Below are 16,948 nucleotides of genomic sequence, written 5' to 3'. Positions count from 1 at the left end.
GTTGTCCCACTTAGAAATCATGGATGGGTCTGAAATTTTCATCATAGGGGTCATTCCATATGAAATCACCAAAGGTCCCAGTTTTACGGTTTTAGAATTGCCTGGTTTTGATATATTTTGTAGCCAGTGTTGAGAGAAGAAGAATGGTCTTGGCGGCAGCTCAATATCTTGTTTCGTTTAGATTCTATGGAGGTTTTAAAAAGGGGGCGTGTCCGTGTTAACCCTCTGTGTTCCGTTTGTGACCATGTTTACTTCGCCATAAATCAAAAACTAGAAAAGATATTAACTTGATATTTTCACAGTTTGTTTATTATGTCTTAAAAGTTTATGTAAAATGTACAGTTGAAGAAATTAACACCCTGGGGGCCACGCCATTAATTACCAATTAATGGAATTTGAAAAAAATGTTCTGAAACTGTGCTGACTTTGATGTGCATTTAACCATATTTGCCTTGTCATGTAACAAAAATGCTGTTTGGTATGTTGGTAGTACTAGTGTTAGGCTTCCTTGGGATGCAAAGAACAACACCACAATGTCCTCAAATTTTGCCCAAAATTAACACTTGTCCGACTATTTGTACCAAATATGTTCCTTTGGCGCCCCCTTTTGGGCATGTGGGCATCTTTTGATTTTTGTTTTGTTGGTCTCAAATGAAAGGTCTTCATTGGAACCTCAAATTAAACCTGATACCAACATCTAACAAAGAGGCCTGATGGGAAAACAAGTGCCCTCTTTATTGGTAATCTTCAGTTTTCAGCTTAAAGTAGACCGGCACTGAAATAAATGCAGACAGATCTTTGGAACAAAAAATTACTTATATTTACACATAAGATCCTTCTGAATGTAGCAAAGTAAATCTGCAAGGCATTCAACTGAGAAATCTTTGTTTAAAAATGACAAATTTACAGCTAAAATTTGGCCCTCTGCAAAACTCAGCACATCCGGGATGTTGCCGAGACGCAAGAGAGAAGACCCTATCCCAGCATGCATTGCACGCACCAAATGTAATTTGTGGATTTACGTCAGTTTGCATCTCTTACAAAAGCACCTTTTTATTGTCTTATACGGAAGGATCGACTTTTTTTAAAACTTCATCTTGTCTTGCGGCACGTTTGGTGAGTATACATTTCTTTTATTTTTGCTTGAAAATTATTTTTGGGGACTTCTTCATATGCCCATTTGACTGAGTGGTGTCACATTGAAAATCTACTGTTTTTAGCCTCCGGTGTTACCGTTGCGGGGTATGGATGTGGGACCCGCAAAGAATCCAAGTCATTAAAAAGATCCAAACCTCTCTCAGTGGCCACGGAGCTCTGCGGCTGCAATTACCGAGACCGTGCGGCGCTGCGGATTTTTCCGCAAGAAGTCTGTCCTTGCGGGCTGCCGGAGCGCTCTGCATCAAAACAGTGAGTGTAGTCTCTAGACTTGTTGGCCGCACCTCCATTCAGTAGACAGGGAGATGGTGCCGGAGATGGCCACAGCTCTGCACAGCAGACACGGAGGCGGTGTGAGCGGCCCACTGCGGCGTTTACCGAGCTCGCAGACTCGGTAAGCGCATCGGAAGCAGTGAGAGCAAGGCGTCGGGGAAGAACGTCACCCGCTGTTGATGTCGCCGCTGATCTGAGCATGCAGAGCTGTATCTCGCATTCATTGCAGCTTACTTTTGGATGTTGAAAACAGGATGTATATAACAGTAACATTACTAACAAATAAAATCAATTTCAATGCGGGATCAGCTTGAAGGCCCTAGTGCTCCGTCTTCTCCCTCACGTCACGGCAATGTCCCAGATGTACAAACAGTTTTCGCAAAGAGCCCAAATTTAGCTGCAAATTTAGGTGCATGTCCACTGTGAGAGACATAATCTAAAAAAAGAAAAAAAAAATCCGGAAATCACAATGTATGATTTTTTAATCATTTATTTGTATGTTACTGCTGCAAATAAGTATTTGAACCCCTACCAACCAGCAAGAATTCTGGCTCACACAGACCTGTTAATTTTTCTTTAAGAAGCCCTCTTATTCTGCACTCGTTACCTGTATTAACTGCACCTGTTTGAACTTGTTACCTGTATAAAAGACACCTGTTCACACACTCAATCAATCACACGCCAACATGTCCACCATAGCCAAGACCAAAGAGCTGTCTAAGGACACCAGGGACAAAACTGTAGACCTGCACAAGGCTGGGATGGACTACAGGACAATAGGCAAGCAGCTTGGTAGAAGACAACAACTGCTATGATTATTTATTAGAAAGTGGAAGAAACACAAGATGACTGTCATTCTCCCTCGGTCTTGGATTCCATGCAGGATCTCACTTTGTGGGGTAAGGATGATTCTGAGAAAGGTCAGAATTACACAGGAGGACCTGGTCAATGACCTGAAGAGAGCTGGGACCACAGTCACAAAGATTACATTAGTAACATATGATGCTGTCATGGTTTAAAATTCTACAGGGCAGCAAGGTCCCCCCTGCTCAAGCCAGCACATGTCCAGGCCCCTTTGAAGTTCACCAGTGACCATCTGGATAATCCAGAGGAGGCATGAGAGAAGGTCATGTGGTCAGATGAGACCAGAATAGAGCTTTTTGGAATCAACTCCACTTACCATGTTTAGAGGATGAGAACAACCCCAAGAAACCTATCCCAACCGTGAAGCATGGGGGTGGAAACATCATACTCTGGGGGTGCTCTTCCGCAAAGGGGACAGGACGACTGCACCGTATTGAAGGGAGGATGGATGGATCATGTACTGCGAGATTTTGGCAAACAACCTCCTTCCCTCAGTAAGAGCATTGAAGATGAGACATGGCTGGGTCTTCCAGCATGATAATGACCCCAAACACACTGCCAGGGGAACTAAGGAGGGGCTCCGTAAGGAGCATTTCAAGGTCCTAGAGTGGCCTGGCCAGTCTCCAGACCTGAACTCAATAGAAAATCTTTGGAGGGAGCTGAAACTCCAAACCTGAAAGATCTAGAGAAAATCTGTATGGAGGAGTGGACCAAAATCCCTGCTGCAGTTTGTGCAAACCTGGTGAAAAACTACAGGAAACGTTTGACCTCTGTAATTGCAAAACAAAGGGTACTGTACCAAATATTAACATTGATTTTCACAGGTGTTCAAATACTTATTTGCAGCAGTAACATACAAATAAATTATTAAAAAAATCATACATTGTGATTTCCGGATTTTTTTTTTTTTTTTAGATTATGTCTCTCACAGTGGCCATGCACCTAAGATGAAAATTTCAGACCCCTCCATGATTTCTAAGTGGGTGAACTTGTAAAATCGCAGGGTGTTCAAATACTTATTTTCCTCACTATATATATATATATATATACGTGTGTGTGTGTTCATTTTGTCATCCCTAGACCTCATAATGTTGTTTTACTGTTCAAAATGCTTATAAACAAAAAGTAAAATAAGAAAGAAAACAGTGTGGTAAATCTGTCTGGAGGGGACAGTATACAAAAGCTCAGTGAGGTAAGCCACCAAGACACCCAGGTCTCTATGGCTGTGACTGCAGAAACTGTGCACAGTGAAATGTATGTCTGTTACATCACCAGGTTATACAGCTTTGCAATGGATTGACTGATTGATAAGAAATTAACTACACTACCAACACATAAGTGTCATATAAGTGTCAAACAGTTGACAAATATTCACAACATTAAACACAAAATACATCACAATATCCATCATCACAGGTTAAACAGCAGGTAATCAGTAGTTTAGGAATGCGACTACTCCACCGGGATAATTCCCTACCCTTTACGACAAATGAAGCAGGTCCGTTAGCTTACAAAAGGTGTGTCTCCCCCCTACACGGGCCTGACGGCTGACAGTCTCCTCCAAAAAACTAGGAAACTGGAATAAAATACCTTGCCCAAAGATATAACTGGTGTGAATGAAAATCGAAGTTTCCAACTTATAAAAAGATTAATCTCTTTAAGAAAACTTACAATGCGTGATCGTGAAACATCTTGAAATAACGTCGTAACATCAGGAACATCATAAAAACTCACATGAATATGAGCAAAACCAGCACATTTAAGCAGGACGGTTCACTGTATGCAAAAAGGTGGGTCGTCTGCTGCGAGTAAATACGCATTGGTCAAGTGTGAATGACCTATACGAGTGCGGTTCAACACAATGTCTTCCCGCCGCTTAGCTAGTGGTAAACGAGTATGTAAGTCAACGACTGGCTGACGAAGTTTATTATTGGAATGGGATGTCGATCCCATAATGTTTGCCATAAGTTTCTAAAATAATTGTTAATCTTTGGCTTTAGATCTGTGTAGGGTACGTGTATTTCTGTCACATCCATAGCAAGAGCTTCTTTTGCCAACTTGTCAGCTTTTTCATTTCCTTTCATGCCTGTATGACTAGGTATCCAGGCAAATGTTACATGCTTACCTAATGTACAGATTGTATACAAAGTTTCCAAAAGCTGAACAATATACAGATGTGTAGAAATTTTGCCCTGCAAAGCCAACAAACTAGACAGAGAGTCTGTAGCTTTGCAATGAAGTGGTAGAAAGAATTTTTTGAATGCAAAATTTCAGGTATAATTTGCCAGAAGATTTGAGACTTGATTTGATGTGTTGTCTTGTATGAAGATTCTTGGGACATTTTTTTTAATGTCATCTGATGTTTTTACTTTAATACAGTGGTTTTCAAACTGTGAGGCACCCCCCCCCCGGGGGTGCTAGAGTTTTTTAAGGGAGGTGCGAGGGATGGGTATCATGATCATGAACCGGTTCTTTTTGAGACTCATTAAGAAATGATTCGATCCACCGACATCAATAGCCTTTTGGCTTAACAAGTCCCTAATGCTGTGTTTACACATAACGACAAGTCAAGAATGCCACAAAGTATACATTCTTGGCCCCTGATCTCGAATGTGATGATTTGAGGCAGAGGTGTCCTCAGGAACTGCTGCAACCTGTTACCACGCGTTACGATTACTGGCTTGTGTTGCTGGCGAATTATCAGGAACCATTACGCACAGTCAACAATAATGTTCCGCGCTGTTCCGCGTGTAACAGCGCATCGTTCTGTCATGTTGTGATTGAGGTGAATTGTCTCCACACACCCCCATATTCATCCATCAGCTGCTGAACAATTCAAATTGCTCCAGTTTGCTCCTCAAAATCCACAGCAGAAGAAATTTGTGATTGCATGCTTAGTTGGGCTCTGTGCCATGGAGTGGTGCAGAGAGGAAGAGGAGACGGAGAGAGCAGATGTGTGGCTTCACGCAACTCTCATCTCGCTCGTTTTCCCAAACATCAGGCATGTGGAGCAGGTGGAACACCTGCAGAAGCGCACTAATGAGCATTGGAATGAAACTTTTAGCCGATTTGGCGTCACTGTCCTCTGTGAGACTGGGCTGTGTTCAGTACACTGCAGCAATGAAACTGAATGCGGTGCAGCAGGGTTTAATTGTGCGCACGTCAGAGACGAATGCTGTCACACTCTATTAAGGATCACCACTAATCAAGACGGATCAACATGCTCAGTTGCGACCTCCATGACATGAGGTGAAATGAGGGTGGTGCGTGACATTCGTGGAAGATTTTTTTTGACAGCCAAAAACATGCTCCACAAAAATTATGAATATCACGCACTATTAAGAAACCTATTCAGATCTGTTAAGTCACATTAAGAATGTCAGGAATGTGCCAAGAATGAGACATTCATAATGCATCCTGCCTATGTGTAAATGCAGCATTATTGGTCCTTCAGAGCGGCCGTTGTTTTTGAGGGAAAAATGATCATTTATTTACATTGATTGCAGACCCTACAGTGGGTATGTAATGATCCACTTCTGTAACGGGTTCACTTTGAAGCCTGAAACAATGAAGCAGTGTTCTGATCCGTTGGGTCATTGCTTTGCTGCTTTCAGAAGCATTTAAAATTCCCAATCGTGAGTCACTTTTGTGCAGATTAAACATTAAACTGTGGCTCTTGTCTTGTTGCAGGTAAAAAACAAGAATCATTGTCAGTTCTGTTCGCACTGCTTCAAACATTGTGCCGCTCTCTGACGAGACACAGTCCTGTCGGAATTAATAACTTCAAAGCGAATCGCCACTGAAATCAAATTACACCTCTTTCCAAATGCTGTAACACAGACAACAGAGTAAAACTTTTTTTTTCTCTCTCACAATGAGACGTCCTGCATTCTTTATGAATGAGATTTATGTTGACTTGCAGCACAGCCGGCTGTAAGAGCTCAGCTCAGAGGTATGGAGTTATATTTGTGCCATTAATGTCTGAAAAGAAATGCTTTTAAGAAAAACTACAGATTTTGTTTATTGCTATTTATGCACAGAGATCAAGAATCCTGTGACCAATTTCATATTTATTTACTTTAAGACTCAAAATGTTATTGACATAGAAAACCTGTAAAGCCTACTTTTAGTACACAGAAAATTCACAGTAGGTATTGATAAGGGAATTAATAAGGAATCGGCTTGATAAGCGGAATCGATAATGCCATCGATATCGATAAAAGCTTATCAATACCCATTCCTTGTTATTTATGCTAAAATGTGTTAGTTATACCTAAGATGTTTAAAAACACACAGAGATGTTTAAAAGATGATGTTTAAAATATGACAAAAGATAAAAATAGAAGAATAGAAAGTTATTTAAAACACATTTAAAAGTTCTGAAAAGGGTGTAAAATGTGTAAATGCATAGACAATTCTTTAAAAACACACAAATACTTTAAGAATGTGTTTAGGATGTGTGGGGACGGATCCTTTGTGGTTAGTTTTATTCTGTGGTTACTTCCTTGTCAAAGAACTTTGTTGATATTGTTTTGTACGGAACCTGGGAGAGGTCACTTAAAGTTTTTTTTTTCTGGCCATGATAATTTGTGCACACATTTTCCTTTAATTGAGCCCATGAATTAATAAAACGTGCTCTCAAATTAATAAAACGTGCACACATTTTCCTGGCCGTGATAATTCGTGCGCACGTTTTAATGGCCATGATAATTTGTGCGCACGTTTTAATGGCTGTGATAATTCATGTGCTTGTTTTCCTTTAATTGAGCCCTCGAATTAATAAAATGTGCGCACGTTTTCCTTTAATTGAGCCCTCGAAATAATAAAACGAGTGCACATTTTCCTTTCATTCAAAATGAACTCCATAATATGACCTAAACTGTCATCCTCATGACGGGGAGACGCTTCGCCCTCAGCATCCTTTTTAACGTGCTTAAACTCCAGATGATGCCATGCTGGGCAGCTGGAGTTTTCTGTATGTCCTTGTGCGCCCAAACCATGATGATATACACTGACCAGATCCATTTCTAATGGGGAAATGTGTTACACTGTCTCCTGGTTTGTTGACTAATAGCCAACATTTATGTGTCACGACAATACTGAGTGCACGTTTTACAAATTGTGGCCACATTTAAGTAGACCGTGCCTTTGCTCAAACGATGCTTAAAACGTGCGCACAATATCATAAAACGTGCGCACAATATAACAAAACGTGCGCACAATATAACAAAACGTGCGCACAGTCTCCCCACATGCAAAACATTTTGTGATGACACTTCCAGGGCTCCGTAGTTTTGGAAACTTTCATACAATATAATAAAAACAACAAGACTGAACAAACCAAAAACTGGAACATGTTCTCGAGAACTCTGGAAGCTTCAGTTCATGCAGTGTTTCAAATAGTCTAATTTATTTCATTAAAAGCAAATACGACTACATAACTACCGGCAACGTAAAGACATTGTTGGAATAGACCGATTCGAAGTTCCGAGTGCGCATGACGCGAATCCACTTCCGGTCACCGATATTGTTACAAACAAACCCACGGGTGCGCACATCAGGCACTGCTTACGAGGGCTGTCAATAAAGTAACGGTCCTTTTTATTTTTTTCAAAAACTATATGGATTTCATTCATATGTTTTTACGTCAGACATGCTTGAACCCTCGTGCGCATGCGTGAGTTTTTCCACGCCTGTCGGTGACGTCATTCGCCTGTGAGCACTCCTTGTGGGAGGAGTCATCCAGCCCCTCGTCGGAATTCCTTTGTCTGAGAAGATGCTGAGAGACTGGCGCGTTGTTTGATCAAAATTTTTTCTAAACCTGTGAGACACATCGAAGTGGACACGGTTCGAAAAATTAAGCTGGTTTTCAGTGAAAATTTTAACGGCTGATGAGAGATTTTGAGGTGATTCTGTCGCTTTAAGGACTTTTCACGGTGCGAGACGTCGCGCAGCGCTCTCAGGCGGCGTCATCAGCCTGTTCAAGCTGAAAGCCTCCACATTTCAGGCTCTATTGATCCAGGACGTCGTGAGAGAACAGAGAAGTTTCAGAAGAAGTCGGTTTCAGCATTTTATCCGGATATTCCACTGTTAAAGGAGATTTTTTTAATGAAAGACGTGCGGACGGATCCGCGCGTCGGGACGCAGCCGACGCGGTGCGGCGGCACAGGAAAAACACCTCCGTGTTGATAACCATTTGTAAAATCCAGGCGGCTTTTGATGGCTTTCAGTGGAGTGAGTATATGAGAAATTGTTTAACAGGCAGGCCATGTTCCAACTTGTCCTTAAGGCTTTCAACAGAGGTGTTTTTCCTGTGGCGGAGCGTCGCGGCGGCTGCGTCCCGACGCGCGGACCCGTCCGCACGTCTTTCATTAAAAACATCTCCTTTAACAGTGGAATATCCGGATAAAATGCTGAAACCGACTTCTTCTGAAACTTCTCTGTTCTCTCACGACGTCCTGGATCAATAGAGCCTGAAATGTGGAGGTTTTCAGCTTGAACAGGCCGATGACGCCGCCTGAGAGCGCTGCGCGACGTCTCGCACCGTGAAAAGTCCTTAAAGCGACAGTCTCACCTCAAAATCTCTCATCAGCCGTTAAAATTTTCACTGAAAACCAGCTTAATTTTTCGAACCATGTCCACTTCGATGTGTCTCACAGGTTTAGAAAAAATTTTGATCAAACAACGCGCCAGTCTCTCAGCAACTTCTCAGACAAAGGAATTCCGACGAGGGGCTGGACGACTTCTCCCACAAGGAGTGCTCACAGGCGAATGACGTCACCGACAGGCGTGGAAAAACTCACGCATGCGCACGAGGGTTCAAGCATGTCTGACGTAAAAACATATGAATGAAATCCATATAGTTTTTGAAAAAAATAAAAAGGACCGTTACTTTATTGACAGCCCTCGTACTATTGCATGAGGCTTTGTTTACATCAGCAATTCATGCTTATCTCACTCTCAACACTTGGCCTTCAGAGATACACAGCTCCCAGACCAGCAGCAGATGTTCAACTGGTAGTAGAGGCAAGATGGGCAGGATATGTGCAGTGAAAGACTGTGGGAATAGCACATAATCTATTGAGAGATGGAAGCAGAGTGTGTGCTACACAACTGCAAGTTTGCATCTGGAGATTGTGACTGCCCAAGGCCATTTCAGATATGCCCATTCCCAACTGAGCCAGCCAGGAGAGCAGAATGGACAAAGTTAGTGAACAGAAAGCAGCAGCTGGAGTCCAGCAATGAAAAGAACTGGATAATTCTTGTGTTGTCTTGTATGAAGATCCTTGGACATTTTGTTTTTAATGTCATCTGATGTTTTTACTTTAATACAGGATGGGAAACCCACAGAACTGCGCACAAACCCAACACTTCAACTTGGCTATGAGCTAAAGCAGGTGTGTGATAATAAAGCTTATTTCTTCATGATTTTTTCTACCTGTTTTAGTGCTTGTTGATCCCTCGTCCACAGTGACATTAAGCTTTTTCATGCGCCTGTTTTCGTGCAGGCTGGTGACCAGTTTTACCTGCCTGAAGAAGTTTTTCCACTTGCCCACTTTTTCCATTTCCTACCAGAAAACATTTTTTCTTGTTACTTTAGATGCAAAATGTTCTTGAATGGCGCGTGCTCATGAGCGATATCGAAGTGTTTTGCCGAAGCGCGTGAGGCCCGGATTTGTTTGTAACACTAGCATCCCATCAACCCCTGCGCGCGCGGAACTCCGATAAGGCTGATTGAAAATGGACAAGAACATACCACGTTTTGAGTCAGTCCACAAGAAAGCTTGTACAAAGCATTTCCATCCGACTCTAAACAGCTAGCTTTTGCTAAAAACATTTCCGGCTAAAATGTCAAGTCAGCAACAATAACATTTGCTTGGTCCACTCATTACTTTCAAAATAAAACCATATAACCTTCCAATGAGGGAGAAACAATACTCCATCATTTATCACTGTATCATGAAATGAGTTTTAAGGTCAAATATATATATATATATATATATATATATATATATATATATATATATATATATATATATATATATATATAATGACTCGCACTGTGCCGCTCACAGTCACACCCACACATAGAGATGTGTACACACACCACTGACTTCATGAATGAAACTTGGTCAAGAAAGAATAATTGTGTAAAAATATAATATACAGTGGTCCCTCGTTTATCGCGGGAGTTACGTTCTTAAAATAGCCCGCAATAAGCGAAATCTGCGAAGTAGTCAACGTTATTTTTTTTACAATTATTATAGACGTTTTAAGGCTGTAAAACCCCTCACTACACACGTTATACACTTTTCTCAAACAGGCATGAACATTTTCTCACTTTTCTCTCGTGTGTAAACACTCTCAAAGTTCAAACTCTCTCAAGTTCAAAACCAAAAATAAGACCAACCTGTTTTCAGGCCCAAACATTTGTTTGAGAAATAAAAATAGAACGTTTTCCTACAAATAATTATGATGGCTTTTAGAACTAACAAATTTAATTTTAACGATCAACCTACGAGGTTGGACACAAGAAATTATTAATAGTGACTGACCAGTATTTCACAGTTCCTCTTCATCCTGGCGCCACGCTGCTGTCGCGCCTTTTTCCACTGAGTCACACCTCAGTGCACGTGTCTTTTTCCGAGTGAACAACACAGTTATGGGTAGTTGTTGGCGCTCTTTTTTCTTCTGGGAGAGATGATTCTTATAAACAGACACGCAGAACACAATGCGCGTACTCTCGATTCACGGTGCCACGACCCGCCTGCTTGATGAGGACGCAGAACACAATGCGCTGTATAAAAAAAAAAAAGCATGCAAAATTGGACTAAAAAAATACGCGAAACTGCGAGGCTGTGAAAGGTGAACCGCGTTATACCGAGGGACCACTGTATATATAAATGTATTGTAATGGTTTTAGGAGCCGCAGCAGCTGCAGCAGGACGCCTCAGCTCAGCAGCTGGAACAGCGCAGATCCGTGCAACTTTCAACACTAATATTTGGGAATGTGTGTGTGTGTGTGTCAGAGTAAGTTTAATACTTTCCTCACATAATTTAGTGTAATTTAATTTTACTGGCTCAATAGCCAGGTCAAAATGGCATTTTTTTAACATATTTTGCGAGCATTTTTCTGTGTGGTCAGTCGCGGATCTCCATTGAAAATGCATTAACATCCGGGTTCTTCATCAATATTTTGCCTGGTTAGGAGACGTCATGTCGCTGTTCATGAAGGGACGTTTTCGTTTCAAAGAAACAAAATATTATATACAGATAATATCATAAAATGCATTAAAATTGTAATCCTGTGAAGTAATCCCCATTTTTACTAAATATACATGTAATCTGAATTCGTCTTTTTTTCTGTAACTGTAGTGGAATAGCTCGTACAGTTACGTTTTTTTGTATCCTAATTACGTAACGCCGTTACATGTATTCCGTTACTCCCCAAGCCTGAACATTGTGTATGATATATATATATATATATATATATATATATATATATATATATATATATATATATATATATATATATATATATATATATATATATATATATATATATAGGAAGCCTATACTGAATTTAGAGAAATTAAACTTGGTGAAAAATTACTGTGTGTCTGATTGCACTGCCAACCAAGCAAAGCACCCAAGCCTTGAAATTTGTATGCTGACAGTTAATGGAAAACACTGAAGAAAACCACAGTTACATCTATGGATGACACTTTAGGTTTTTGTTTTTTTTTTTGGTTGGGTGAAATTCTTATATCAATTAAAATGTCATAAGAACTTTTCATCCAACAAAATGAGCAGGGACTCACATACAAAGCATGCGTACGCACAGAAACATGATGTGCGTCTGCTCATGTTCAGATATATCAAAACTGAAATGACCATGGAAATGTGAAGTTCATCACACAAAAATCCTGGCTGGCGTATGTATGTTTCTACAGCTATTGTGCCATCTCCGACACATACAGGTGACAAAGGGAATTGCTTGTAGTGTGAAAACAAACAAGAAGTCATCAGAGTGATGTGCACATAAGAGACACACTGATGAACATTTAACACACCCACGTACAACCCCAATTCCAGTGAAGTTCGGACATTGTGTGAAAGGTAAAAACAGAAAACAATGATTTGCAAATCCTCTTCAACCTATATTCAATTGAATACACCACAAAGACATGATATGTAATGGTCAAACTGATAAACTTGATTGTTTTTGTGCAAATATTTGCTCATTTTGAAATGAATGCCTGCAAGGCATTTCAAAATAGTTGGGACGGGGCAACAAAAGACTGGGAAAGTTGATGAATGCTCAAAGAACACCTAATTGGAAACAGGTGAGTGTCATGATTGGGTATAAAAGGAGCATCCCCAAAAGTCTCAGCCATTCACAAGCATAGATGGGGCGAGGATCACCACTTTATGAACAACTGCATGAAAAAATAGTCCAACAGTTTAAGAACAATGTTTCTCAATGTTCAATTGCAAGGAATTTAGGGATTCCATCATCTACAGTCTATAATATAATCAGAAGATTCAGTGAATCTGGAGAACTTTCTACACGTAAGCGGCAAGACTGAAAACCATCACTGAATGCCCCTTGACCTTCGATCCCTCAGTTGGCACTGCATTAAAAACCAACATCATTGTGTAAAGGATCTTACGTGTGAGCTCAGGAACACTTCAGAAAACCATTGTCAGTTAACACAGTTCGTCTCCTCATCTACAAGTGCAAGTTAAAACTCTACCATGCAAAGTGAAAGCCATACGTCAACAACATCTATAAATGACGCTGCCTTCTCTGTGCCCGAGCTCATTTGGAATGGACAGATGCAAAGTGGAAAAGTCTGATGAGTCCACATTTCAAATTGTTTTTGGAAATCATGAACGTTGTGTCCTCCGGACAAAAGAGGAAAAAAAAAACATCCAGATTATTAACAGTGCAAAGTTCAAAAGCCAGCATCTGTGATGGTATGGGGCTGTGTTAGTGCCCATGGAATGGGCAACTTACACATCTGTGATGGCACCATCAATGCTGAAAGGTACATGCAGGTTTTGGAGCAACACATGCTGCCATCCACGCAACGTCTTTTTCAGGGACATCCCTACTTATTTCAGCAAGACAATGCCAAGCCACATTCTACACGTGTTACAACAGCGTGGCTTTGTAGTAAAAGAGTGCGGGTACGAGACTGGCCTCCCTGCAGTCCAGACCTGTCGCCCATTGAAAATGTGTGGCACATTATAAAGCGCAAAATACGACAATGAAGATCTCGAACTGTTGAACAACTGAAGTCATACATCAAGCAAGAATGGGAAAGAATTCCACCTACAAAGCTTCAACAATTAGTGTCCTCAGTTCCCAAACGCTTATTGAGTGTTGTTAGAAGGAAAGGTGATGTAATACAGTTTAAACACACCACTGTCCCAGCTTTTTTGAAACGTGTTGCAGGCATCCATTTCAAAATGAGCAAATATTTGCACAGAAACAATAAAGTTTATCAGTTTTTCTTCTTGTTCTTATCTTTGTGGTGTATTCAATTGAATATAGGTAGGTTGAAGAGGATTTGCAAATCACTGTATTCTGTTTTTATTTACATTTCACACAACATCCCAACTTCACTGGAATTGGGGTTGTATTTGCAATTATATGGGTGGTTAAAAAAGCGTGAGCAAAGGGATGTGTAAAATGGCACTAACAATGGCTGTGTTAGCATTGTTAGAGGACCTCGCAATGGTGCAATCTGACGTGAGTGAGTGTTTAGGGAATGTGAGGATTTACTTGCAAATGACAATAATTGGCTCTTAAACCGATTTTGTTTAACAAGGCCACTGTTACTGGAGTTGAGCTCAGAAATGCGGCCGGCCCAGAGCGCAGTACGGCGATGAGTCATGGGTTGTCTGTGCCCACACAGGGGCTGGCCACGCTGCACATCCTGGCTTCAGAGGCATTCCAGCCTGAGCTGGCTGATCAGTCAGACATGTGCCAATCAACCTTGTGCCGAGCCATGCCAGCAGTGTGAAACACAATCATCCACGTACATTCCAACATTACAGCGCATTTTGCAGAGAGAGGTGGTTTCTCTAATGTAATCAAAGTAATTGACTGCACACATATTGCTATTAAGGCGTCATCACATGATGAATTTGTTTTTGTTAATAGAAAACATTTTAATTCCATCAATGTTCAAATCATATGTGATGCGCAAATGTGCATCTAGGTGAAAGGCTGGCAGGGCTCACAATGGGGGGCTGCTCAGTGGTTAAATAGTTTATTTATGTACGTAATTGTTCTGAACATGGGCAGCGTGGTGGATTAGTGTTTAGCACTGTTGCCTCACAGTGAGAAGGCCATGGGTTCGAGTCCCACTTGTGGCCTTTCTGTCTGGAGTTTGCGTGTTCTCCCTGTGTTTGCATGGCTTCTCTTCGGGTGCTCCGGCTTCTTCTCACATCCAAAGACACACAGGTTGGGTGGATTGGAAACTTTAAATTGTAGGTGTGCATGTGGGTGTGAATGTGTTTGTCTATATGTGGCGCTGTGACAGACTGGCATCCTGTCCAGGGTGTAGTCTGCCTCGCGCTCTGTGACTGCTGGGATAGGCTCCAGCCCCCTGCAACCCTTAATTGGAGTAAGCGGTTAAGATGAGTGTGTCTTTTTTATTTTTTGCTTGATGGTGATCTGCAGAGCTTCTTAACAGGCTTCCTGTGTTCCATATTTGTAAATAAACACGTGTGTAAGTTGTGAATTTCATACTATCAGTGGAGATGCACCTTTTTAACTTCAGTGTGTGTGCTGTTCTGAGCTTACAGCATGTTGGCTTCACACACACTCCATGGCTCCCATGAACATTTTTCCAGTTTCATGATTAATTTGTTTAACAGCATACTGAATAAACTGTCCCTGCATGTCTCCATGTAAGTTCCAGTCACCTATTGTATAATTTCTTTTGTGTTTATGTAGTCTGATGTGACATCATGGGGAATCCCTGCTCAAAGGGCCTATTTACATAAAACTGCATATTTAAATGGACGTGGCCAGGGAGGAGTTTGGTTCCATGCTCAATTCCACGTTCAGTGGGATGTACAAATGGAATGTTCGTGGATGCATGCCTACGCACACTTTGATATGTCTGAATATTTTGGTGCATATGCAAGTTTCTGGGTTTTGCCATACGCCAAGAAGGTCCTGGGATCACTTCCTGCCTGCTCCTTTCTGTGTGAAGTTTGCATGTTCTCCCCGTGCTTGCATGAGCTTCCTTCTATTTCCAGAGACATGCAAGTTAGGTGAAATAGGAACTTTAAATTGCAGGTGTAAATGTAGTTAGCTGCCTACATGTGGCCCTGCAATCAACTGGTTGCCTGCCCAGACTGTACCCTGCCTCTCAAACCACAACTGCTGAGATGCAGTTGTAGTGCATGGCCTCAATTTGCCCTAATTAAATAAATACATTAATACTTCCACAACAGAAACCTGAGGTTTTGAACTGAGGGCAGAGACTGTTGTGTTTTCACTCCTAACTGGGAAATTCCTGGTTCCATCTGGAGATAAGCGTTGGAGACCCCCCCCCCACGGGCCTCCACTCTGGACCCACATCACAACAGAACTGTGAGTCAGAGCTTCAAAGGAGCCCTTGCTTGTCTATCAGCTAAAGTTCAGTCACTGTGAATTACATGACGTTATAATTGCTTCACTTCAGAATCTGAAATTTCCCAGGCCAGGAGAATCCACCTTTTTATGGCCTCACACCGAGGCCAGAAGCTCTCCAGACTGCAAGAGGATCTCTTCCATGATAAGATGTGGCCATAAACCTTGAGCCTTGACAACCAGCTATTATCTCTAGGTATAAGTGAGGAGAGCTTTGTTTAAATAGGAATGCAAGAGACCAGTATTTTATGTTATGCATATATAAAATTCTAATGTTGTTTGTGTTGATTATTCAAACAAAATGCTTTGTATATAATCACTTCCTTTAAAAGACATGTGTTCCTTGTAACTGATGTGTTTAAATGTGATGTTTCGGCATTATCAATATGCTGATGGTGAAATATTCTGTTTTAACCAAATGAAGTGTTTAAGTGACTATTAATAATGCGTATCAATTCGGGTGTCTCAGAACAAATAGTATGCCAAAATAGTTAATGTGTTTAAACAGCTGAATCATTTCTTTGTCTGCCTCTCTAGCACATGAAGTTTTTTGTGAAGTTACCCATCCACGTAGGCGGGGTTTGCTGAAGTAAGCCCCATTTAAAAGTTTCAGAAAGGAGCCCTTCTCTTCTGCCTCTCTTGTCTGCCCCTCTTCTCTCTTCTTTTCTTCTCTTAAACACTTTACTTTTGGGTCAACAAGGCCCCATGCTAGCCTAGCTAAGCTACCACATGGCTTCATTCATTGTTTCATTCTTTGATAACTTTTAACATATTTATAGCCTGACATTTTTAAGGTTCGTCAAGTCTTTCAAATTTTTAAGAGAACTTCCGAGCTAAACTTTTCAAAATAATAGTGAATTTAGAGAAAAGCGACTTTCTTTTTCTGTACTTTACAACTCTGCCCTTAAAGTTAACCTTTTTCTAAATTAACAAAGACTTTTAATCTGACTCCAGCAAAGTTTCTAAAAGCTACCAGAACCCATTTTCAGCAAACGCCTTCCA

General features: G+C 41.0%; 1 protein-coding gene across 5 annotated transcripts in view; it reads right to left on the bottom strand.

The window, feature by feature from the left end:
- pnpla4 (patatin-like phospholipase domain containing 4) overlaps positions 1-10,159 on the bottom strand; it is an 85,443-nt gene extending 75,284 nt beyond the window's left edge. For 4 of the 5 annotated variants that reach the window (XM_034173590.1, XM_034173607.1, XM_034173601.1 and 1 more), the window contains exon 1: positions 10,049-10,159. In XM_034173590.1, the coding sequence (XP_034029481.1) occupies positions 10,049-10,129 (81 nt within the window). In that variant the 5' untranslated portion in view covers positions 10,130-10,159. The remainder of the gene's footprint in view (positions 1-10,048) is intronic. The other variant, XM_034173612.1, reaches the window with a different exon arrangement.
- Positions 10,160-16,948: the final 6,789 nt, after the last annotated feature.

This window comes from Thalassophryne amazonica, chromosome 1, assembly GCF_902500255.1.
Source record: "Thalassophryne amazonica chromosome 1, fThaAma1.1, whole genome shotgun sequence".
NCBI lineage: Eukaryota > Metazoa > Chordata > Actinopteri > Batrachoidiformes > Batrachoididae > Thalassophryne > Thalassophryne amazonica.
Note: the sequence above shows the minus strand (reverse complement) of the source record. Positions and strands in the feature narration are given on the sequence as shown.